This window comes from Diabrotica virgifera, chromosome 4 (genome assembly GCF_917563875.1).
Source record: "Diabrotica virgifera virgifera chromosome 4, PGI_DIABVI_V3a".
Taxonomy (NCBI): Eukaryota; Metazoa; Arthropoda; class Insecta; order Coleoptera; family Chrysomelidae; genus Diabrotica; species Diabrotica virgifera.
This window is the reverse complement of record NC_065446.1, coordinates 212,122,270-212,150,048: the sequence shown is the minus strand read 5'-3', so window position 1 is coordinate 212,150,048 and position 27,779 is coordinate 212,122,270. Positions and strand designations below refer to the sequence as shown.

The 27,779-nt window shown below is 33.8% G+C and overlaps 1 protein-coding gene across 2 annotated transcripts in view; it reads left to right on the top strand.

Annotated features, from left to right (window-relative positions):
* The window catches only part of LOC114346803 (uncharacterized), a 138,388-nt gene that overhangs the window by 87,567 nt on the left and 23,042 nt on the right, over positions 1-27,779 (top strand). For both annotated transcript variants that reach the window (XM_050649867.1, XM_028297542.2), the window contains exon 3: positions 828-1,167. In XM_050649867.1, the coding sequence (XP_050505824.1) occupies positions 828-1,167 (340 nt within the window). The remainder of the gene's footprint in view (positions 1-827; positions 1,168-27,779) is intronic.

Below are 27,779 nucleotides of genomic sequence, written 5' to 3'. Positions count from 1 at the left end.
CCTTACATTCTAACCTCAATAAATTTGTTTACCGCTTAACCTTCTTCGAATTCTTTATAAAATGTCTTATTGTCCATTGCAAAGCGAAATAAACGGTATTGTCTAATCTGACCGCACCATTGTTTAGGTCCGTTCAAAAACCCATTAAGAAAAAACCACCTTCTTAACGATTTCACTTTTCCGCGAAAACACTGATTACCAACTAAATTATCCTATTACAATTTTTGATCATATACAGGGCGATGAAAATCTATAATTTCGTGGTCTCTGATATAAATTTATTTACTAAATTTTTCCCAAAAAAAATTATACAACAATACATATTACTGGGCCCAACTTTAATTCCGACTCGTCTTTCGCATATCAATTAATAATCGGTAGGTATATCTCCGAAACCGTACGCCTTAGGTGAAAATTTTTTAGACAATAGAAACTCTTAGATAATACGTGAAGAGAAGTATCCATATTTATATCCTCTTAGATCATTTCATTATAATTAATTTTTTTTATAATTTTATAATAAAACTTTACTTAAAATACGCAAAACCCATATTTGCAGCATTTTACCTTAAATAACAACTGTTTTTGCAAGAGTGGCGTTGATGAGAACTTATCGCATTTTATTTATAAGGGTGTCCCGAACATTCGTCGTATTAATTTTCAGCTCGATGCGAATTTTTGTAAACTTGAATGCCTGTCTTAACCGGACTAATAATAACGTTTCTACAAAACATAAAAAAATCTTAAGGAAATATACATTCTATCTAAAACACTTTTACACTAAGGCGAGGAAATATCTTTTTTGTAAAATACTATTTGCTTTTTAGAAACCGACATTTTACGTATGCAGCAGAATGCCGAAAGAATTGGTCTTCAAATAATAACATGTGACAATTACCACAAAGAAATGGGGAAACGTGAAGTCAACAAAGAAGTGGTACCTAAAGCAGATCAAGTTGGTTCTGTACATTCAATTCTTCCTAGTTTTAACAGTTTAAATGAAAAACCTAATGGAAAGGAAAAACAATGGCCCTCAAATGCATTTGATTTTAATCAAAATAAACCAACTACTGAAGCTCCTGACGAAATTCCTCCCAAAACCCCAAATATTAATGACGCTAAAATAACTGACGACCCTGGAAAAGACAAAATGAATATAACTGCAAGGTAGGTGTTAGTTTTGTCTCTGGTTATATTCTCATACATTTTGATATAAGGAAAATTGGTATTTTATTTCGATGTTAAAAGTATGTGTTTTTTTTAATTATTATTTAATTAATTAAGGCCATGAGAATCAAAGTGGCCTAACTGATAAGAACATTACTTTACATAATCAAGGAAAATGATCAAAGGCTAACAATGTCCGATTGTTCTAGTAATTGTATATTGACCAAGAATCATCTCGGTCAACATCCAATTACTAAAACAATCAAACATCCTTAGCCTCTATCATTTTCATACGTACATACATCATTGTCTACATTTTCATACAATTAAATTAATTGACACAAAAAGAAGAATATATGTAACTTATTTAATGTAATAGTTATTTATGATATAAGTGTTAAAAGTACATGTTTAAGGCACGCATGTGAAAGTTTGCAGAATGAGCGATAGCGAGTTCTTCAAGTCACATGAGTGCCTTAAAAATGTACTTTTTAACACGCATATCATACAATATTGTTTCTACACACGTAACTACAGGACAATATCTACAAAAACTTTTACTTGAACTTGACTGACGTTCCATTTTTATATTTTTTTGACGTTACATTAAAATTTCCTATACTAGCCTTAAAAATATTTTAAAGCACTAGTGCCTTAAAGTAGCATTTTTAACGCTCGTATAGAGTACTAAAAATTGCATTTTTAACAAGGTTGTAAAAAAATACATTTTACTGCTGTCAGAAATCAGAAAAATGTTTTGCTTTTCGCTTAAATTAGATGTTCAAGCTGTCAAGAGGCACGTGAGTGACAGCTTAAACATTTAATTTAAGGATGTTTGTTTATCAAAGCAATGTTTTCTACCAGCAGTCAAATTTATTTTAGTTAAATAAATTACATATTATATCATATTCGTCTTCTGGTGTCTGGTTTTGAATTTGTTTAATTCAAAAACATTTTTGTCCACTCTGTATAAATAATTATGTTAATGTTTATCTTAATAAATAGATAATTGAATAAGCTTTCAAACAACCTACCACACAACTCCTACTCTCATTTAAAAAAATCATTGATTACGTAATCACGTCCAGATGGATGACGTCACTATTATGATATATATATATATATATATATATATATATATATATATATATATATATATATATATATATATTTACTCCCAGCGTATGAAGTGAGCCACATATCAAAAGAAACTGCGGTTGAAGTGAGGTCCTGTACAAAGTGAGGTCCAGTATACGGACCTCACTTAGTCAATCAATGTAAGACTTTTTCGTAGACATGTACTGATAGCAAACACTGTTTTTTTACAAAAAAAAGTGGGACCTCACTTTGTATGGTCCACATCAATTTTTAGTTCAGAGATTTTCCGCATAGAGGCGCTGACTTTGGCGTAAATTTTCTAACCATGTATATTCTATGCCCTGTTGAATAACTTACGATACACATAGTGAGGACCATACAACTGGCAACATCTGTTCAACCAATCTTTAAAACAGTGGATCGTCAATCGTCGCATAAATTCAAACAGTACAAAAATGTTTAATACTTTAATCCTTTTTGAGAGCCTAGGCGCAAAATTTCGGTCGAGTTCTTTTTAAACGCATTTATTTTTTTCGAATCCTGAGATAACTAATAGGTATTTTAAAAAAATTTAAACGCAAAATAGAAAACTACATTATTCCCGAGGGCAGAAAGTCCCTTATAATGAACAAAAAGTTTCTTTTGAATGATATATTTAAAATTAAAAATCAGACTATTTTTTTTCACCCCTGTGACTTATTAAAATAAATATTTATAGAAGTTCTCAAGGACTTTCGACCATGGATAATACAGTAATATTTCTTTCTGCGTTTAAATTTTTTAAAAATACTTAAGGTTTTCTCAGTATTCGAAAAAAATGAACGCATTTAAAAATAATTCGAGCGAAATTTTTGCGCATATGCTCTCAGAAAGGCTTAAAATTCTATAAATTTTTGTAATCAGTATTTCAATAGTTATTTATGATATAAGTGTTAAAAGTACACGTTTAAGGCACGCATGTGAAAGTTTGCAGAATGAGCGACAGCGAGTTCTGCAATTCACATGAGTGCCTTAAAAATGCACTTTTTAACAGACATATCATGCAATATTTTTTCTACAAACGTAATTACAGGACAATATCTACAAAAACTTTTACTTGAACTTGACTGACATTCCATTTTTATATTTTTTTGACATTACATCAAAATTGCCTATACGATCAATACGAATTGCAGTGCCATAAAAATTTTAAAGCACTAGTGCCTTAAAGCAGCTCCGGATAAAGGGGCGGGCGAGCCGGGCGACCGCCCGGGGCGCCAGAATTTGGGGGCGCCAAATTTTGAGAGACGCTGATATATAAATATAATATTTACCCCCCTCCGTGGCTCAGTGGTAAGAGCGCCTGCCTGTGGATCTAAAAAATCCGAAAGGTTGTGGGTTCGAATCTCACCAGGGTCGGAAATTTTTCATTTATTATAAATTAATAAATGAATATAGTTTCTGTCCTCGTGGGATCGGTTCTCACCGGAGGGACCGCAGACGTTCGGATACAATTAGCGTCTCTTTGCAAAGACAATGACGTCGACATTGCAAAGTAACAAGGCGCTTACTCAACACAAACTACTTACACATGACACTAGGTACCTAACTGTTCAAAATTACCGTACCTACCATGCCAATGGCCATTAGTTGTCGAGGCATTAGCTAAACAAAAAAAAATATAATATTTTTTACATTCATTATTTTTTTGGACTTTATAGATTATCTTTGGGCTAAGATTACTCCTAAGACAATTAATATTAAATAATTGTAACAATAAGAAAACTATTTCTAGCTCACAAAAATTCTCTAATAAAAATAATGCAACCTAAAAATTGTTATGGCTTTTAAAGGTCATTTGTCAGGTAATACCTATCACTTTTATGGTATTACAATGTTATACATACATACTTAAAATACACGAAGATCAGATTTACGAAGTATCAACAAATTTATGAATAGTCAGTGATATTATTATACTGCTGCTTGTCATTATAGCCTCAATGGTTAAATAGTTTTGTCTTCCTGTTCTGTAAACTTTGCTTTATCAACATTGTCGTGTGTCCGTGGGTGTGTAATTTGAAATAAAAAAAAAAACAAACCAGGTATATCTATATGAATTAGAATTGACAAATTCTTTTTCATAATATGAATATATAGAAATTTATTTCGAATACTTTGTACGCGTTAAGATGTTTCACTTTTTGCATAAAAACGGCACGAACGACGTATGAAAAAAGGAATAATAGATTTTTGTATATATCATAAATTGAACGAGTAATTCCAAAATGATTTGTTATTTGAAATATCTCAGTGGCGTACTATGTTTTTCTTTAAAAAAATTCACACCATTTCAACAGTAGATATAAAATTATTAATTTTATGTCAAAAAATGCGCAATAATTACCTCTTAAAACACATCCAATTTCATTTGCATATCTGAACCGGTTTTAGAACAATAAAGAAATCGTCAGTTTGTAAGAAAAATGTCAACACCCCATATCTCGGAAACGAAGTATTTGCTGACATATGCTTATAGAGCAAACTGTCATTATTTTTTTATATAGAATTACCCTTTAAAGTTTGTCGCATTTATTTAGAAACATCCTGTTTTTTCTTGACCACCCTGGATTTCCATAGTTTTTCCTGTATTATTTCACTTGACCGTTATTTTCAGTTCTTTCTGTTTTTCCAGTCCTGCAGGTTTCTTTTCTAATATTGCTTCGTCCATTTTATCTCTAAAAGATTTTCGGGGTCTGTCTCTCTTCCTTCTTATATACTCGATAGGTTATAATGTTAATATAATGTTATATGTTACATACATTTATATTGCAATTCAGTTTGCTCAATTTTCCTCCCGAAAAATTCCCCAACCAATTCAACCTATAAAAATTTTCCCATGTGCTTTCAAATTACCCTAAAAATGGGCGAAAGTACCCCAATCTGGCATCTCTGATTCGTCGCTCGTTGTAGACGGCGTCGGTGTATATTGCGTTGTCAATTGGGATATTCCCAAAAGTGATGATCCTACCGATCTACCGACATGTCCCTAGGATCTATCGAGTTTAAAAAAATACCCAAATGACATATTTTACTTAAGAGGAAACAGTAGCGATCAACAGGTAGCGAAAACGCGTTCCAAGATTGCGGCTGTAATTTTGAATATTTTTTCGAGATATGTGGCACACGTATTCGTAATATAATAAAGAATGGCGGTACAGAGCCCAATTTAAAAAATATATTAATATGTGGAAATTACTCTGTAATTAAATACAATAGATATTAAAAAAACGAGCCTGTACCGCCACTAAGAAGAACAAAAAAATACACTTTCTTCAAATAAACTTTTTTATCCGATGCCTAGATTTTGTGTCATTTTGGAACTACTAAAATTTTTTATTTCATTAGTAGTTCCAAAATGACACAAAATCTAGGCATCTGATAAAAAAGTTTATTTGAAGAAAGTGTATTTTTTTGTTCTTCTTAATGGCGGTACAGACTCGTTTTTTTAATATTGTATTTATTTACAGAGTAATTTCCACATATTAATATATTTTTCAAATTGGGCTCTGTACCGCCATTCTTTATTATATTATAAATACGTGTGCCAAATATCTCGAAAAAATATTCAAAATTACAGCCTCAATCTTGGAAAGCGTTTTGGCTACCTGTTGATCGCTACTGTATCACCTTAAAAATAAATTCGATAAACCAATTCATCATTTATTGCCATCAAAAAATTTCAGTAGGTAGTATTTTTTAACACGTTTGTATAATACCTTTCATTTCCTAAGAATTATGTATTATGTATTTAAAAATTACATAATGGAGATTCCTAATCGTATTTCGGTATTCACATTTCATACAAGAGTCTCAAAGTACTCATGTATAAACAATTTTTAGATGATTTTGGGAATATCGATTTCAAGCAGATCACATACCTTTTTATGTAAATATTCATGTGTTTCATAAAAGCTGATGTGACACTTTCGTCCAGTTCTTTATTAGTAAATAAAAGTTGAATTATTGTTGTTTGGGTTAATAATTACTTCGCATATTATTTATAATACATATAGTAGGGGAGCAAAGTATGCTAAATGTGCAGTCACTCGAGCGCTTTGGGGACCTATTGGGTTGTGATTATTAGGTTCTAAAACCAAAAAATTTAAGTAAAATTTTCCATTTTAGTGGGGACTTTCCATATTTTAATTTAATTTTCCATTTCCAACACCGGTTTTCTCCGATTATAGCGCCACCTATCCGTAATTAGAAAAAACGTTTCGAATAAAACTTGCTTATTTTTACGCAAAGAATCCAAATCTGAAATAAAAAAAGGAGTTCCTTTTTAAGATTTTAAAGTAACCCCCCCCCCACCTCCGTGGGGGTCGTGTTTGGTACCATTCGATAGATTTCAGAAAAAATATTCAGAAATTGTAGTGTATTACCTATAAGCAGTTACCGTTAAGCCGGGTCCAGACTATGTAACAAAACATGTTAAATAACAAAGTTTTGTAACTTGTTACAAAATTTTAAAAAAACAAGTTTTAAAACACAGTGTTGTATAACATTTTTCTGGTTATATAGCATGTTTTATGTTATCCAACAGATGTCGGTAAACATCAAAGAAAGTTATAAAACCGCACCGCGACTGATCTACACCTAAAAACATGTTATTGAAACATTCTCTGGCATAGTACCTACACGAGCAGCAACCGTTGGAGTCATATCGCCTTGTTAATTCTGGAGTGATTGTGCTAGATTTTTCTTTGCTCGGTTCACGTAGGGTCATTTACGCGATGAAATTGTCGAAAGAACTGACTACTCATTTAATTGAGCTATTTCGTAAGTAACGAGTATTATGGGATTGCTATGGGATGGGCTACATTTATTGATTTAAAAAACAAATAAAAAACACGATGAATAGACTGAAATAGAAGTGAAAATAGATACAGAAACTGTAGTTAAAACTAATGCACGTACGCCTATAACTCAAGCCAACAAAAGAAAAGCAGTACGCGGAACCTTAACAGCAAATCGGTGCAAATCAACTCTAAATTTGACATAAATACTATTCTCTACAGAGCAGAGTGTTCAGACATAAAACCTGTAACATTCACTTCATTCGCTACACAGATGCAGACTGCTTCATCAGCTACTCAAACAGGCACTCAATCATACAATATATCTGAGCCTTTCTATTCCGTCCACTACACCTACATCCGCTACTTCTCCAGCTACACCAATTCAAACAGACAGTGACACTCAATCATGAACAGGTGAAGACGATAATACTGAGGAATTAAATTTTACACAAATGTTATACTTCCTCTCTGAAAGAATGAGTCAAAAGTTTAAAAAATATACTTTGCTAATAATATAACTGTTAATCTTTCTCTTATTGGAATTGCATCTCGAAATGTCTTTCCTGCCTATTTTATGGCCGATGTCATTTATAAGAAATTCAAAATCAGAACTTTCTATTCTTAAGAAGTTTTTAAAACTGCCATCACATTTAATGTCTCCAGTCGATGGGTCTATGTTATCTCTTTCCAGATCAGCTAAAAGAGCTGTACCACTACCTATATTTTGCTCGAGCTGCTAATGAAGGACACATCCAAAATATTAATTTAACACGCCGGTGTCGCCTCCACAATATTACACAAGCTGCTGTTGCTATGAAGAGATCCTCCATACTTATATGACGCAATTCTATATACTACCTAACCTACCAGCTATCCATCTAAAATGCTGCAAAATTTATGCGCATGTTGTTGTTTTGTTTTTTGTTATATAGTCTGGATACTCATGCTATATTATACCAAGTTACATAACAAAGTTGTACAACAAATTTGTTGTACAACTTTGTTATTAGCATGTTTTGTTACATAGTCTAGACCCGGCTTTAGAAGTTCCCCGTTTCAGGAAAAAATATTGTCTTAAGAGCGATAGCCTAGTGACCTAGTGGGTAGACCTCGGATCTCGGATTCGTAAAGCAGAGGTTTCGATTTCAAATCCGGGGTGTGGATCTCCGATTTTTTTATTTATTGTTACTGCATTCATGTCTGTAGACAATGTTGCAATCTATTATGAGCACAATAAAAAAATATAGTAATAAAATAATAAATAAATATTTCAAAAAAAAACAAGAAAAAAAAATACAATCACTGGAAGCGAAACTAAACAATACGGAAGAAATATAACCACTGGATTCGGAACTGGATATGGAACTGGATAATATTAGAAAACTGATATTATAATATGTAAGCAGTACGAGCCTAGTAGGCCCATGGCTTGATGTACTATTCTTTTCCACTCCCTTTTGTCAGTCGCTTTTGTTTCCCAGTGCCTTAAGTTAATTCTTCTCATATCTTCTCTAACTCCATTACTCCATCGTGACCTCGGTCTTCCTCTTCGTCTTTTCTCTGCCAATGCACTAGATAGTACCATTCTGGGAATTCTAGATGGAATCATCAATTCTCTGCACATGGTCCAACCATCTAAGTCTTTGCGCCTTAATTACTGCTAGTATGTTAGGATCTTGATAGAGCTCAGTTTCCCACCGGGTGGAACAACAACTCTTGATGTTTTTTTGTTGTGACCCATGTTTCAGAAGCATACGTTACTATCGGCCTTATTACGGTCTTGTAAGTTCTTAGTTTTGCTCTTCGTGATATGTGTTTACTTCTTAACAACCCATTAAAAGCAAATATAGCGCGGTTGCCCGACATAATTCTCTTTTGTATTTCTTCTTCACAGTTAGGATCTCTTGTGAAGACAGTTCCTAAGTACTCAAATCTCTAAACTTCTTCGAATTTATACTGTGTTCCCTTCGCTGTTGTCATTGTTATGTATTGCCCCCGAACGAATTGCTTATTTGTTCATTCCATATACTTTGTTTTTGCTTCATTTATATACAATCCTTTGGTTGCTGCCCTCTCCTCGAGTTTCATGACTGTTTCTATAAGTTCTATTTTGCTCCTAGCCAAGATTACCAAATCGTCTGCGAATGCCAAGCACTGATGTTTTTGTGGTAGATCAGACCTGTTCTATTAATGTTTGCTTCCTGTATAACCTTTTCTAGTAATATGCTCAACATTATAGACGATAATGGATCACCCTGCCGCAGTCATTGTTTGACCTCAAAGCTTTCTATTATAGTATTGTTTATCTTGACTTTATCATACTGATATATCATACTGATATTGCTTAAAAACACTAATAATATTGATATAAAATGTTAATCAATTTTATTTATTGTTATAAGAATCAAAGGAAAATATGATTAGGCGAATGAAGCCTTAGGTTTCGCAGTCAATATCCCAACCACACACACATGTTGCAATCTATTTCAATACGGTTTATAGTACAAACTATACACTTAGTATTAAAATAGTCTGATATATTTTTTTAGTTGAGGACACTTGTTCACATTGCATTGTTTCAGGATAAGATGAAATATCTTCAATAAATGGAAAAAAGCATGTATGTCATATATTATAATACTTTCTATACTCTTAATATGTAGTCTCGTATAAATTTGTAGTGACATGATTTTAAGTATAAGAACAAGAAGCTTGCAACAATTTTCAGAGAAAATAGAAAACTAAAGCTATTTTAAAATGATTATTCGAAATAAAACATATGATCATATTCACTGTATTTGCCATCTAGTGGAATAACTGTAAAATTAAGTCAGTAAAAAAGGTACATTAAGTTTAATTAAATTAAGTAAATCATCTTGTATACTAAAATTAAGGTTGGAAAATTGTCGTTTCAAAATGAAAATCGACAGGGGCAACAGTACCTATACTAAAATACACTCTGTATAGATAATTATGTCAATGTTAATAATACTGGATAGAGAATTGAATATCGTTTCAAATGAGCTAGCACACGCCCCTATTCCCTATTTAAAAATAAGGGGTGGGGGAAATGGAAGGGAGGGGGTTGACAAATGACAGATATGTATGTACCGTAAAAACTGTGTTCCGCTTAGATCAAAAGTCGGGCTTTTATATTTATATGTTAAGTTCAATATAAATTTCACATAACTGAACTATCACTGTATCCTCCATTTTGATTATTATTGTTCTCAACTAACGCTATTTTCAAAATTCTTGCTTTCCTATCCATCTTTAACGTAAATTATTAAAAAATATAAAACTATTTCTTTATTAACGCTAGTCTCCGATAAGGCTACCGTGATTTAATGCTGAGGTACTAAAATGTTATAAAATTAACAAACAGTACGAGCAAGAACAAAGAGTCCACATCCTTCTTATAACTACAAGTGACTGAAACAACGAAACAGTAATAATTCTTACTGTGTTATACAGAAAAAGGGAGTAGAAACGATTAATCTCATATTTATCGACAACACTGTATGGTCCTCACTTGATGAGCTGTAAGGAAATATACACGTAAAGTTGTCCTCACTTTGTGCGCATAACGAAAAAGTATATACAGTCTCACTTTAATAGCTGCGTGTAATGGCCTCACTTGGGTGGCAATATACTTGAACAATACGGGGCACATATACGTAATCTTTTTTGTGTATACTCGTCATTTTTTAATTGCTATTTACTTGTCAAGGTCACTATGAAGAGTTGAAACGATTATGTCTACGTTTTCTACCGGTCCTCACTAAGTGCGCGTAATGTCAGGACCTCACTTTGATATCTGTGCATAAATATATATATATATATATATATATATATATATATATATATATATATATATATGTCAAAAACTTATAATTTAAAAATAAAAATCGTCTCATTTCAGCATTTTTGCGGAAAGTCGCCAGCTTACGAAATAAAGAATTTATTCCTATCATTTCCACCATACTATACTTCCGTTTACGGCTGATATTATGTTACATTTTACTTTTGACTATATTTCGTTTATAATTAGTGTGACCAACTTCAAGTCAGTCCAATTCGGGACAAGGCTGAGAAAAAAACCAAAAATCCGGGACTTTTCAATGAATATCGGGCCATTTTTTTTAAATGTAGAACTTTAATAATCATTTTATTGATTATTTAACATTTTTATGTTGACAAACATTTTTTTGATGGGATGGGTTGTAATGATTATGTCATTCATAGGATATAGGATTCATAAACGAGAAGTGTCAAATATCTAAATGATAACGACCGTCACTTTCGCATGAAAAATCCATTTTTCCAGTTTTACATCTTTTTGAAGTATGGTTTCCAATATTCTACTTTTATACTTATCTTAGAATTGATCTAGTTTCTTGTGTTTCTGTATCGTTGGTGAGTATTACCTAGTAATTTTTGCATTACTATAGGTACCTAAAATTTTCTACTCGTTTGCTAAATCTCTTACTTCGGTTTGAACTTTTTATTCCTCAGCTTTTCCCTTTTCAGGGGTCACTGTTATTCGCCACTCATTCCACTATCGTGTCTTCTTCCTTAAACCTTAAATCTTCTTACTTTTCCTCTACCTCTCTTTCCCTCAACTTCTAACAGGTTTAGTCTTTGCCCCACAGGTTTAGTTCTCATATATCTACGTCTGACGTCATGAAACCATTGGAGTCTTTGTTCTCTAACTCTGTTGGAGATTGCAGTCACGGCTCTTTCATTAATCACGTCGTTTCTGATCTGGTCTCTTCTAGATCCATCATCAGCCATAACGTCGTCCTTTCAGCTACATATCTTCATGTTCTTTTCCTGAACCTTCTTTACAGGTCAAACTTCACCACTTTACATTAACACAGATCTCACCACACCCTTGTACCTTCTTTTCACTCGTCACCGATTTTTCTGCCAAAAAGTACCCCGCTCATTCTCTTGAAGTTAAACTAGAATATATGTATCCAGTAGTCTGTATCCCACGGGTAATTTTTTCCGTTATGTAGAAGTCAAGGTATTTAAATTCTTCTACTCGTCCTAGATTTTCCGCAAGCAATTCAATGTCACCAACAATTTATGTTACTCCCAACTATATATACTGCATGGTCGACCTCTCCTTTCTCTTCAATAGTCATGGTCCAACCCTCCAACTTCTCCAACGTTTAATTACTTTCCTCCACTAACACGATATCATCCGCAAAGGATATTGACCAAACAGATCATCTCTGTCTTTACTGTCAGTAAATCCATAAAAATATTGAAGAAGTAGATTCTGAGGGAAGAGTCTTGATGCAAACTAATGATGAATGGAAATCTTTTGGACAATCTGATGTACAAGTCCATACTTTGGTATATGCTCCCACCTACATAATATCATTAACGAGTCTTACTTAATTTTGACGAACCAATTTTTCTCTCATACACACACCCAAACTTATATGGAATCATATATATTTCTTACTATTGCGTGCGAATTTAAAAAAAACGCACGAAGTCAAACAATATATATTTTAAAGCAATTTAATAACAAATACACACCAATCAAATTAAACGATAAAGTATTTAACAAACAAATTTAAAGTAGTTGTTTTAAAGTCAGTAGCATACAAAATTTCAATGTAAAACGAATAATGTTTAAATTGTTTTTATTTTTTTTTTATTTTGTGGTAGTCAGTGTTATCACCTCTGATCCTTCAGTATGCGTGAGCACGCTCCTAATCAAATTAACAACATTTCGTTGTGGTAGGTTGCTCCATCCTTTAGGAGCAGCTTGTACTAGTCGTACGGTGTTTTGTGGATTATCCCGGTGAGCTCTAATTTTTCTTTTAAGCATATACCACAAATACTCTATAGGATTAAGCTTGGGTGAGCAAGTAGGCTACTCCAAACAAGGGATACCTTCTGCTTCAATGATGTCTGTAGTCACTCTAATGGTATGTAGAGATCCATTTTCATGCAATAAAATTAAATTTTTTCCTGTTGCACCTCTCCAGAGCCTGACTACAGGTTATCAACATACCTGTGATCAGTTGATTGGATGAAAATTAAAGGAGTTTTTTTACGGATCACAATTCCTCTCCACAACATTACACTTCCCTTTGTATATATGTGGACAGATCTGACAGTTTTCGTTCTTGCTTGTCTTCCTAGACCTCTAAGTACACGATTTCATGGGTTATCTGATTTTACGTAATTCATGACTTTTTTGAAAATAGCACATTTGGTCAATTCCCAATGTTCCAGTTTTGGTGGTGAAGACACCAATTTAGGCGATCAATCTTGTGCTGCCTGGATAACTCGGGAACCCATAACTCTCTCCTGCTGTATACTTCTTGGAACGAACTATTTTTCTTATCGTTTCAACTGAAAGAGTTACACCTGTAGCTTCCATAAGCTGCCTTTGGAGCTGCAGGTGAGAAATGATTGGTGTCTTCCAGCTGATTGGACAATAGACGATATTGGAGAGCCTTTATTACTTTTGGTGATTTTCCCTTGTTTTATTTTTTAGCTTTTCTATTTCTTGTTACCTAGCATAGGTTTTGGACAGAACGCCCTGTATTACGTCTAGCTCTACAGTTATATTCCTCTGAGAACATTGCTTTCTCCACAAGACCAATAATCTTTCCTCGTTTTAAGTTCTATAACCCCACATCAGGCATATTTTCGTTTTTGGACGCAAAAGTTAGTGTATATATTTTCGTTCAATTTGCAACTCAAGCAAATAATCTATACCGTACCGAGCTGTACTATCCGACTGTCTTATGTATTTGTTTATTTTCAATAGAAACCTTTATTCTTCGCACCGGTAACAAGTTTTTTCAAAAGAAATAAATATTTCTTTGAAATACATGGTGATTCCATATAAGTTTGGGTGTGTGTACATCTCCATAGCTCTTTTCTAGGAACTGTGTCCTAAACCTTTTCATGATCTATAGGTAAATACAAGTGTAGCTTTTGCTTGCTTTCATCTTCTTTTTCTATCAACTCTCTCATGGCACACAGAGCAGCCGTCGTCTTCCCTCCTGGCATAAACCAAAATTGTTCTTCTCCTGTCGATGTTTCCCTACCTTACCTTTGCTTTACTATTCTCTCCCAAATGTTCATTGTTTGCGACAATAACTTTATGTCTCTATAGATTATACAGGATCCTGAGAGAAATATTCGGTGGCCTCTGTGAAAATGGTGTCTGGAGGAGGAGGTACAACTACGAGGTATACCACAGATATAAACAAAAATTTGGTGGTAAAGACATAGTATCTCTTATAAGAATAGGAAGACTAAGATGGGTAGGACATCTAGCAAGATCACAGCAGAAGAACCCTCCTAGAAGAATCCTTATGTCACAGCCTGTGGGAAGTAGAAATAGGGGTAGGCCAAAACTCAGATGGAACGATGGTGTGGATGAGAGTGGGAGAAAACTAGGCGCAGCAAACTGGCAACAGTTGGCAATGGATAGGACTGACTGGCGTAATAGACTTGGGAAGGTCGAGGCCCTTTCATAGGGCTGCAGCACCATTAATGATGATGATAGTTTATACAGCCCTAAATGTTCTCTTTTTCTTTATAGTGACTTTATCATGCTCTCCTTCCATTCACTGAGCATCGTTTCTTCCTCATGTATCATACTCATCATTTGCCACAACACATCAACCCTTTCGCTATCAGCTGATAGCAAACATATACAATAATGCAACCATGACCGTCCGACTACACCAAGATAACAAATCTATAAAAATCAAAAGAGAAATTAGACAGGGAGACACGTTATCTCCCAAACTCTTTACGGCAGTACTTGAACATACTTTCAAACAATTGGAGTGGGACGCCAAAGGAATAAATGTCGACGGTGAAAGGCTCTCCCACCTACGATTCGCAGACGACGTAGTTCTTATAACAGACAACTTAAAAGAGATTAGAACTATGCTTACTTAGTTAGATGCCGCCTGTAAAAAAGTTGGCTTAAACATAAATTTTGGAAAGACACAATACATGACAAACCTGGTACCAAGCGAAAATCCGAAAGTCGACGTCAACGAAATAGCATTGGTCCATAAATATAAATTGGACAATCAAACTGATGAATTACAGAGAAGGATCACCTTAGCATGGGCCGCATATGGAGCTCTATCAGACATCTTTAAGAGCAACATGCCAAATTATTTGAAAAGGAAGACGTTCAACCAATGTGTGCTTCCAGTCATGACTTATGGCGCCGAAACATTATCGTTAACCCAGGCAACAGCAACGAAACTTAGAGTGGCCCAAAGAAGAATGAAACGGTCGCTACTTGGACTGACTCTCAGAGATAGGGTCAGAAACGAAGAAATCAGAAGAAGGACAGCCGTCACAGATGTCATAGAGCGAGTAGCATTGCTGAAGTGGAATTGAGCGGGCCATGTAGCCATAATGAAGGACGGGAGTTGGACTCAAAAAATTACAGTGTGGAGACCAAGAGAAGACAGAAGAAGTAGAGGTAGACCACCTACACGATGGACAGACGACGCCAAAAGGATTGCCGGGAATTGGTTGCAAAAAGCCCAAGATCGACAAACTGGAAGGAATTAGGGGAAGCCTAGGCTCAACTTTGGATGCAGAAGGCTGGATGATGATGACGATGATCAACCCTTTCACCTTCTAGATTTTTCTAAACCTCCACAGGTATTCCATCAGGTCCTACTGCCGTACCATTCTTTATCCTATTTAACGCCTCGTCCTCATATCTCGTTATCCCCTCATCATCTATCTCTCCTCTGGCTTTTTAAACTACTCTCTGCTAGAAATAAACTAAAACAAGCTAAACTAAAATAAACTATGGTTTACTATTTGTGTTGCGCTTATTTTTCTTGATCACTATACTTACCTTCTTTTAAGATAAATGACTTTAACAATGACGCAAAAATCCGCAAACAGACTCAGAGTGACACAAAGAGCCATGGAACGTGCAATGCTGAACGTGAGCCTTCGAGACCACATAACAAACCAACAAATCAGGCAAAGATCAGACGTCATCGAAAGAGCTACGATGCTTGAGTGGAACTGGGCAGGGCACCTAGCTAGAATACAAGATGGAAGTTGAACATGACGAATCATGGAATGGAGGTCCAAAAACTATAAACGAAGTCGATGATGACTACCGACTAGATAGACGGACGACATAAAAAATTAGCGGGAAACTAGATACAAGCGGCCCAGTGTAGAGAACACAAGAAAGATCTGAAGGAGGCTTATGTCCAGCAGTGGACGAGATTGACTGATTGATGATGATACCTGCTTTTGAGGAGATTTTGTTTTTGCCACAATTCATTTGCGGCAAATGAACGGCAAACCGTTTTCGGTTTGTTGTGAATAAACTCATTTTAGTCATAATTATTAGATTTCTTCCAATTTCCTGTCAAAAATTAATTAAACAGTTATCTAATATTGATTGAATTTAAAAAGGACCCCACACTTTTAAAAGTAGGTATTTTTACCCAATTAATCATTTTGAATAAAATGAAGTAAAGTAAGTTTTGACATTTAAAAATCAGGTGATCTAGCCCATTACTTTCTGTTTACGCCCAATTTGGTTCTTATTAAACATTAATCATTTTAAAACGAGAAGTGTCAAATATATAAACGGTAACGACCGTCACTTTCGCATGAAAAATCTTTTAGAAAATAAATTTTCGTCCCAAAAGATAAAGTTCACACTTCTCAGTGGGTTTACAAATTGAAAAATGTATCGCTAATTTCATATCAAAAGATTCGCAGTTGGCTTTGTGTTCTTTTAGATTAAACGTGCCGTAAAATGTACGGAAGGGTTTTATGTATCTTCGGTCAGCTTTATCCTTAACTGTTTAGGGTGATATAGTGGTATGCAACATATATTATATCGGATGGTAAGTTTTATTATCCTTTCGCAACTAACATAGGTTTTCTGAACATTAAAGCTAACATCGGTGTCAGAGACCGACATAAAAAATGTTTCTATTGACACACTTTCAAGCGTAGGATTGTGTTCACTCTTTAAAGGAAAAAATTAAACAAGAATAATACCTATTTTGAGTTAATTAAACCTCTTTAGGGGATGGGTACGAACTTTCGGCTTCGATTAAATGGGTTTAATTTTTTCCGAATCTTGAAAAAAATGTATTCTAGAAAAATTTAAACGCAGAATAAAAGATTACGTTATTACCGAGGGCCGAAAGTCCCTGAAAACGTGTATAATGTTGATTTTAATAAATTACAGGGGTGGAAAAGTAAGAGAAAATTTAGTGTTATTTTTAATTTCAAATATCTCATTCAGAAGAAACCTTTCATTCATTCTAAGGGACTTTCGGGCCTCGGTAATAAGTAATAAGGTAATCTTTCATCCTGCGTTTAAATTTTTCAAAAATACTTATTAGTTTTCTCAGGATTCGAAAAAAATTATTACATTTAAAATACATTGAAAATTTTATCAGGCGTCAAAATGGTTTTTTCCTCTTAAACATTAGCAAAACACCAAAAAAAAATAAAAAAAAATTACATAATATCTCATTTGTGAAAAACAAGCTCAATATTTCCATTGCTGTTTTTTTGTACCTAGCTTCACCTTTTACTTATGCCAATTTGGTTACTAAATTATCAGCACTTGTTCGCATGTTCTTTTATTAATCTAAATATTTTTTTCCATCGAGTACGTCACGTTCAACGGAACAAGGTTCATGGGTCGTTCTCCTAACTGCTAATATAGATGTCACGTCATCGTCGGGCAGATATATTGTTCCGCATCACTATTCTCATTTTGAACTTTAAAATGATTGTTATGGAAGCTCGAATCACTATCCTCTGCTACATCAGATCAAACTTCGTCAAGAAATCGTCCGATTCTCTCTTGTTAACTTCGTAACTAGACGTAGCCATTTTCTGAAAGAAAACTGTGAAATGTTATTCTGAAACTATTTCCTTGTGGCATTTTTATGATTAATGAATTATTAAAATTATTTGTGACTTATTTCCCATCTCAATAGTTAAAACTGTGAAATAAAACAACAACAAAACAATAAATGAAAGAGAACTACAAGAAACCCATATAACGATCAAAAATACACAAACACTTTGTTTTTATCAATAAAATCTTACCCTTTTATTCAGGCAGATTTAATAACACCAAAACCAACATCGGTCTCTAAGACAAATATTTGCCGATATTTGCTTATTCACTTAACACTGAAGACTCAAACTTCATCACCAAAAACAGGCACTTGAATCAGACAGCTACTGATGGCGGTGAAGATACATAACTAACGATTTGGATATAATCGTAAAAACTCTAAGTGGTCGATCTCACAGACCGAATGTTAGTCACGGAAGGGGGTTTACTGTAAAGAGACCGAAATCATTAGACCGAAAGCAGTAGACCGAACTCATTAGACCGAAAAGCACTTTACCGAAACCTCACTAGACCGAACAGCAGAAGACCGAAAAGCAGTTCTTTTTACTTGTCGCAGTAAAAGAGATAAAACTAATGTAATTACAACTAAATGTTATTTGGATGGTTATTATAAACAGTTAAAATGGTGTTAACGTCACTCTACCCTTAATTTGTTTTTACCTTCACTAATTTGTTTAACGGATAAAAATTATTTCATATCAGACTGTACAGTGTACAGAGTTACAATTTACACAGTCTATATAAAATAATACAAAAAAATACAATAAACAAATAGACAGATATACAAAATCTTAGCTTAATTTACTGCAAATTTTTAAATTTATTTACCATTTCGGTCTAATGCTGTTCGGTCTAGTGAGGTTTCGGTAAAGTGCTTTTCGGTCTAATGAGTTCGGTCTACTGCTTTCGGTCTACTGATTTCGGTCTAATTATTGTCGTGTACTACGGAAGGGTATACCATATTAATATTATTAGGTTAACTATAGGCCGTCTACACGACAACGACTTAACGTAGCTATGTGACTGTGCAGTTCGTTGGTGTCGATTTATCGAACATGTGGACGCAAATCGACGCAGATTTTGGACGCAAATCGACGCAGATTTTAAGTTAAAGATTTCTGGTTAAAAGTCTGCGTCGATTTGCGTTCACACGTTCGATAAATCAATACCAATCAACTGCGCGGTCACATCGCTACGTTAAATGGTTATCGTATACAGGGTGAGTCATAACTATAGGGACATAGACTAAGGACAGGTTATTTGGACCAAAATATGGCTATTGGGCCAAATATGCCTTAATAAAATGTTGCTGAGAAAAAAGATACAGGGTGTTAAAGTTAATTTTTGTTTTTCGTTTTTTGCTAATAGTTTGCCTGTATATTTATAAATTGCTATCTAAATTGGCACAGAGGCATAATCTTAGACAACAAATAGTATTTTATTTACAATTTTACGTTTTGTCATAGAGGGCGCCACGTGGATCATTCCTGATAGAAAATATGACGTAAACATCATTTTTACGTAAAATTGGTACTCTTGTTTAAACATGATAATTTCAACCGTTTTCGATAAAAACGCAATTGAAGATTTCAGGAACTCAGAAGGGGATATCAAATACCAAACTAATAAACAAAGTTGCAACTAACGTAAGGTTTCCGTTTTGACGATAAATCAAAACTAAACACACTTTAACTTAAAAGAACTCACAAAAACTTAAACTAAATGTTCTACATGGTCTCCTCCGATTTTTATGCCTTTTCTAATTATTTTTATAAAGGATTTTCGGACGTTAAAAAAAATATAATTCTGTCCCCTTATAAGATTAGCTGCATTTGAATGTATCTCCAAAGTTCGTCTCGTGTATTAATTTCATTGGCGTAAACTAAGGACTTCATATGTCCCTAAAAATAAAAATTTAGCGGGTTATACTCAGGACTTCTTGGTGGCCATTGAAAATCACTGCCTCTGCCAATCCATCGTTGAGGAAATGCGTCATTAAGATGATTTCTAATAGCTAATGAAAAATGAGGTGGCGCTCCATCCTGCATAAACCACATTTTTCTTCTTACATCTAGTGACAGATCATCTAAAATATCACTAAGAGTATTTTCCAAAAAAATAAATAAGAATCTCCATTTAAATTCGGAGGAAGAACATAAGGCCCAAAGGCCCTAGTAGTTGGTCGCCTATAATGCCACACCAAATATTCAATTTAAACTCATGCTGAAAATGTCTAGCTTTAATAGCATGCGGGTTTTCTTCTTCCCAATAATGACTATTTCGCCAATTAAAAACCTCTCGTCTGGTAAAAGTTGCTTCGTCGGTGAACATAATATTCTTAATAAAGTGTCTGTCATTGCGATGTTTATTCAGAATACGTTGGCAAAACTGTAACCGTCGTGGAAGATCTGTTGGAAGTAAATTTTGAAGAGGAGTGAAGTAATAAGGATGGAGGTTCTCTTTTTTTAGAATTCTAACAATAGACGACTGACTTACTCCTGTTGCTGCTGATAGATGTCGTGAACTTATTTCAGGATTTTCATCTACTCGAACCAAAAGTTCATCTTCTTGATTAGGTGTGATTTGTTTCGGTCGATCACCCCGATTTTTAGTGTGAAATGACCCAGTTTCACTTAACTACGATATAATCTTGCAAAAGTTTTGTGATTTGGTTGCCTTCTGTTTGCGTATAACATTCCATACCTTCTGGCTGCCGAGCGACCGCAAAAATTTTCTTGTGCGTATACGCAAATCATATCTCACATTTCTTCATTAGTAAAATGATTGTGACGAGGCATTTCAATCAAAAAAGTAATGATTACTTTTAAAAAATGCAACACTACACTACACTGTCACATCAAAAATAATTTACTCTGAACAAATGACATTTACCAACAACAATTATCTGACAGTCCAAAGCATACTTTTCATAAATGAAATAATATTTGAAATCTTTTTTTAAGACTCTAAGCAGTTCGACTGCGTTTTTATCGAAAACGGTTGAAATTATCATGTTTAAACAAGAGTACCAATTTTACGTAAAAATTATGTTTACGTCATATTTTCTAATAAAAATTACTAAAAAGTTTTATCAGAAAAAGTTTAGACTCAATTTGATCATCAGGAATGATCCACGTGGCGCCCTCTATGACAAAACGTAAAATTGTAGATAAAATACTATTTCTTGTCTAAGATTATGTCTCTCTGCCAATTTTGATAGCAATTTATAAATATACAGGGAAACTATTAGCAAAAAACGAAAAACAAAAATTAACTTTAACACCCTGTATCTTTTTTCTCAGCAACATTTTATTAAGGCATATTTGGCCCAATAGCCATATTTTGGTCCAAATAACCTGTCCTTAGTCTATGTCCCTATAGTTATGACTCATGGGCTTTAATGCTATCTCGACTTTGTTTAATAGAATGGAAGTTTGTACCTTGAATGTAGCATCAATGAAAACACTGGAATCATTCGAGCCGTGGGTGTACAGGAGAATCCTAAAAATATCGTGGACAGAATACGTCACAAAAAAATAGTTTCTAAGAAAGATACATAAAGAAATGGAAATCTTAAATACCATCAAAACAAGAAAATTATAATATCTTGGATATATTACACTTGGAGAGAGATACAACTTGCTCCAATTGATTATGGTCAAATGATTAAAAATAATGGTGATTAAAGGATTGTCAACCTACGCTTTAACTAGTAAACAGTGTTTCCGATTAGCTGTTAGTTTTTGTCAAAATTAAGGTGGTTTTACTTGTTAGAAAATTATCAAAGTTGGTATAATAGTGTATTTTATAGTTCTTAATCCAATTTTGGGATCAAACTGTAAGTTAAACCAGTTTTTTTTTATTTAATCAACAAACAGTAAACAACAGTTATAAATACCAGTACCGAAGTAATTAAGTAGCTTAATTACTAATGAACCTCTCCAAGTACCAGGGCCGCAATCAGGCAACATAGGCCCATATGCAGGAAATTTCAGAGGAGAGAACTTCTGAACTTCAAAATTCTCAAGATGTTATTAATCCATCCAATCAATCAAAATTATATTCAACCGCTCTGAATCAACCTAACCAAAAATGCCCTTGAAAAACCAAGCCCTTTTGTTCAATTCACTTCCAAATATTAATTGAAGATTATTTGAATGCCATAGCAACTAAGGTCGATCAAAATAAAATTGTCGCCATTTCTAGGATTGTAAATGATCGTATTTGCATTTATTTTACTACTGAAGAAACAGACACCGAATTTTTAAGAACAAATAATGGAACAATAGTAATCAATCAGGAACGCATCCAAGCCAGGAAATTAATCACACCAAGCGAAAAACTGATAATTTCTAATCTCTGCCCATCAGTACCTTATACTATTATAGAGACTGAACTACAAAATATTGGAATTCATCAAATAACTCCATTGGATTTTCTAAGAATAGGAACAACTAACTCTTTATTTAAGCATATCTTGAGTTTCCGACGCTATACTTACATTTCTCCTAAAAATCTGGAAAATATTCCTGAGTCTATATTAATTAACTATGAACAGATCAATTATCGAATCTATTTTTCACTTGAAAAACAGTCATGCTACATTTGCAAACAACAAGGTCATCTAGCCTCTCAGTGCATAAAAAATACAAACACTCAAACATCTATCGAAAATTCATCACCTACTTCTCAACCAAATTATATCCAAAATTGTCACCCCAACATAACAGATGCTCAGCCAACTATCCATCCTATACAATCTTCGCAACAATCTACCAGTTCACAATCAAAAGAAACAACCAATACTTCTCTATTAGATCCAAATCCCATTCAAACACCTATCCAGCCAGATAACGTTGAAATGAATAATCACAGCTAAAATCAACCTCCTACATCCTCTGACACTCAAACTTCTAAACGAACGGTATCGGAAATAACTCCTCTAACATCAGTAGACCAGAACCCATTTAAAGAACCTCTCTGTAAATCTAAGAAAGCAAAAACTGTTCATGAACATAATAGGAATTTAGCAGAAGATCTTTTTAAATGCACTAGTTCTTTTTCCAAGATAATTCTGAAAACGGATATTTAACCCAGGAAGAATTAATTGATTTCTTCGAAAACGCACATGGCTCTGCTGATCCTCTCAGCATTGCTAAAACGTATACAGAAGATATCGAAGGACTACTCAATTTTTTAACTAAAATCCATCCAGCATTATCTCCCACGTATCTGAAAAGTCGCTGTACAAGATTAAAAACTAAAATTAATAAACAGCATAATATATGCTCTTTCTCTACTGATCACAGTGATTACAGCAGCGACGCCTCTGCTAACATTTAATACAGCATTCAACTGTATAATGCAATAGAACCTAAATGGGTATTACACCCATTTAGAAGTCGGAAAATATTAGAGATATTAAATGGTTTTAATGATCACATCCATATTTTTACCGATGCATCCAGATCTGCAAATAGAGTAGGAGCGGCTTTCACAACAGATAACTATAACAGTTACTACCAATTCCCTCCCCAAACCTCCATATTCTCAGCTGAACTCTTTGCTATCCTCCAGTCATTACGTTTATTAACACACATGACATCAAATTCTCAATAATTTATTAGCGACTCCCTAAGTGCATTAACAGCCTTAAAGCAAGTATACCCAAAACATCCTGTCCTGCTTATAATTAAGGCGGAACTCTTGATATGCCAACAAAATCAAAGATTAGTTCAGTTCCTCTGGGTACTTTCACATTGCGAGGTAAGTGGAAATGATAAAGCTGACACATTAGCAAAAAATGCGAGTAATGCGAGTGAAAATCCGTTAACAGACATCATAACTACTTGCGTTCATACTGATCTAAAGCAATATTTAAGAACAAGATCATGACAAAATGGCAAACAAATTGGAACAAATCAAACTCATTAAGAACAATCAAACTAGGTACATTAAAACAATCAAACAAAGTGTATTGCCGTCGAAACATCCTACTAAGAGAAGAGACCAAATGCTCATGTCCAGATTGCGAGTTGGTCATACGAAGATCACCCACGACTTTTTATTAAAGAAGGAAGCCCCTCCGATGTGTTATGTGTGTGATAGTGAACTAACAGTGCAACATTTTATAATAATAGACTGTCCCATCTACGTTATATAACGACAACATCAACAGTTACCAATTACATTTAAAGATTGTTTAAGTGAAAATAATTCATCTAAAGTCTTGATTATATGTAACGAGTATTGTGGCGAGACAGTGTTCTCGGTCAAGTGCTCGTTTGGTATAAATATGCTACCGAGTACTCGGCCGAGCACTCGACCCAGTCAGAAAGCTAGACAGTAATATAAATGGCTAGACGTATAAACTATCTCTCGCCCTCACCACTGTATCGGCCTAGTAACAGTTTGCTGTCTCGCCACTGTACTCGTTACGTGTAATAAGACTCTCAATTTTTTACGTACTATAGGACTTATTAACCAAATTTATTATAATCTTTGTAATTTGATGTCAATACAGTTCATTGCTAATAACCCTTTGTGGTTGAAGCAAACTGTAAATAAAAAAAATTGTGATTAAAAAACCTGGTCCGACTCTAATTTACTCTATTTTAACGCAAACAAAACAGTAGCATTATCTTATAAAGGAGCTCTTCAACCTTTACCCCTTAATAAGAGACATATCAATACCGTTGATTCTGTAAAATTTCTTGGTATTTTTTTAGACGGCAACCTTAAATGTTCCCTTCATATCAATGTGTTAAGGAAGAAACTATCTTCAGCTTACTATGCTATAAGATCTGTTTCCAAGGAAATTAATTTAGCATCTTCGAAAATAACATATTTTTCTTTATTAGATTGGTACACCTGATATACAGTGACAGTTTACAATATGGCAGTTGTCACATTTTATTTGCAATTTGGCAAAAAAACAAATCAATTGTGTTTATTTCATTTATAAAATAGTATTTTCTTTGATTTGTATAGTCTTATAAATTGTTCAGATTATATTCGTAGATATAAACTGCGCGTCATAGAAAACGGGCACCCTAAAAAATGGGTCGTTTTTGATGTCGTTTATCTCCTAAACCTGTTGTCCGATTTAAATGATTTTTTGAATATGTTATAGCCCTATTCTTTGTCAATATCCCTGTAATAATATTTTTGCTAAACAAGTAAATTTTCATTGTATACCGGGTGTACGAATCAAACTGTGTTTTTTTCTGAAAGTTCGCAACACCCTGTGGAATATTCTAGCATTTATAAAATACTAAAATTAAAACCCAACTATAGCCTCAGGTTTTCTTAACATTCTGTTTTTTGATTCACTTGCTTATGTTGGATAATACAAAAGTTATGTACTTTAACAACTAGCCATGTTCTTCATCGGTACAGGGTGTTATAAGTCTAACGGGTTTTAGGGACTAAATAAGTTCGACAAACTTTAAGGGGTAATTCTGCATTAAAAATAATGACAGTTTGCTTTATAATAATATATCCGCAAAAGCTTCGTTTCCGAGATACGGGATGTTAAATTTTTTCTTACAAACTGATGATTTATTTATTACTTTAAAACCAGTTTAGGTATGCAAATGAAATTTGGTAGGCTTTAAGAGATGCTTGTTGCGCATTTTTTGATATTCAACTAAGAATTTTATATTCACTATTGCAGCGCATACGGGTAATATGACCGATCGTATTATTCGTATGCACGCCAATGGTGAATAAAAAATTCTTAATTGTATGTTAAAAAATGTTCAAAAATTACGTCTTAAAACCCACCAAATTTCATTTGCATATCTCAACCGGTTTTAGGGCAATAAATAAATCGTCAGTTTGTAAGAAAAAATTCAACATCCTGTATGTCGGAAACTAAATATTTGCGGACATATGTTTATAAAGCAACCGGTCATTATGTTTTCATGCATAATTACCCCTTAAATTTTGTCGTACTTCTTTAGAAACACCCTGTACTGATAAAGAGCATGCCTAGTTGTTAAAGTACATAACTTTTGTATTATCCAACATAAGCGAATGAATCAAAAAACAGAATGTTAAGAAAACCTGAAGCTATAGTTGGGTTTTAATTTCAGTATTTTATAAATGCTCGAATATTCCACAGGGTGTTGCGAACTTTGAGAAAAAAACACAGTTTGATTCGTACACCCGGTATACAATGAAAATTTACCTGTTTTGCAAAAATATTCTTACAGGGATATTGACAAAGAATAGTGCTATAACATATTCAAAAAATCACTTAAATCGGACAACAGGTTTAGGAGATACCTGACATCAAAAATGACCCATTTTTTAGGGTGCCCGTTTTCTATGACGCGCAGTTTATTATATAATTCGCAAATTATTTTATTTTCGGTTATGGCGCCATCTACTGACAACTAGAATAAATGTTATAAATGTCACCGACGAAATGTAATCACCGACTTGCGTTTCTTTTTCTGTCACATACAATTTAATGCGTTAGAAAGAAACCGAAAAACTGTGACGCATTGAAAGATCCTCATGAGAAAAAGTATACACTATATTTTCTATAATCATTCACAATAAAAAATATATTCAAATTTATTGATTCTGTAACACAAACAAATTAAGTAGTTTGTCAGTTTGACAGTTTTTTACATATTCAGAACTGTCAAAGCGTATGTGTGTGACTCGCCATTGGTCATTGCGCGTGTACCATCTTTATCGCGAATGCCATTACGCGATTCTATTGGTTAAAAGTCTGTATCGTAATGAAAATCTGTATCATAATGAAGTTCATTATGATACAGGTAGTGACATCATAAATGATATATTATAGTATGAGAATAGAAAAAAATAGTATGAGAATAGAAAAAATTACATTAACACGTGTGGTTTCTCTGAGATGTTGTGAGGGAATTATATTTTACCCTAGTACGGAAAAACTTTTCAAAAATTTTAGGTTTAGGGCCGTAAACAACGATTAAGCACATGAGATTAAATCTCGTAGGTACAGCAAAAGCCTGATCAACAGTCAATAACATGAGAAAAGTACTTTGCGAGCAATGGTCTGATTCTGAAACTAGAAATACGAAATACTCAGGTGTTACGTAATGTCTGTGTTATGATATGGATTGAAGGCTTGGACGTTAAAAAGATATAAATAACAAAACAGAAGCGTTTGAGACGTGGGCTTATAGAAAATTTTCAAAGATAAATTAGGTCAATAAAATTACGAACAAGGAATTATAAAAAGGATAAATAAGGAAGAAGAGATATTAAATACAATTAAAATAAGAAAATTGTAGTATTTCAGTCATGTCATGGAAGGTACGAGATAAGCGTTGCTGCAAATCATTGGATAGGATACGGCAGAAAAAGCATAGGCCGATGACGTATATCCTGGCTAAACAATTGTGACAATGGCACAGAAATTTTAACTCTGTTGAGCTGTGTAGAACAGATATAGATAATATATTATATTAAATAAATTATTTAAAAAATCCATGGAAAGAGTCAAATATTTTGCAAGTCAAAGGACCCCGCAGAAACCTTATCGGAAATGGCTCTCTGTAAAATGCTCTGAAACTTTGAGCTCTGGTAGTCCTTGATGTGTAGAACACAAGACTCAATGGGCGCGTAGCTCCAAAAAATCATGATTTTTAGATATAATCCTCTGAAATTATAGGTACAGTAAGGACGTTTGAGTTGAAATAAATTCATTTTCTCGAGAATGGGCGACTCTGGAGATAAAGTACGAA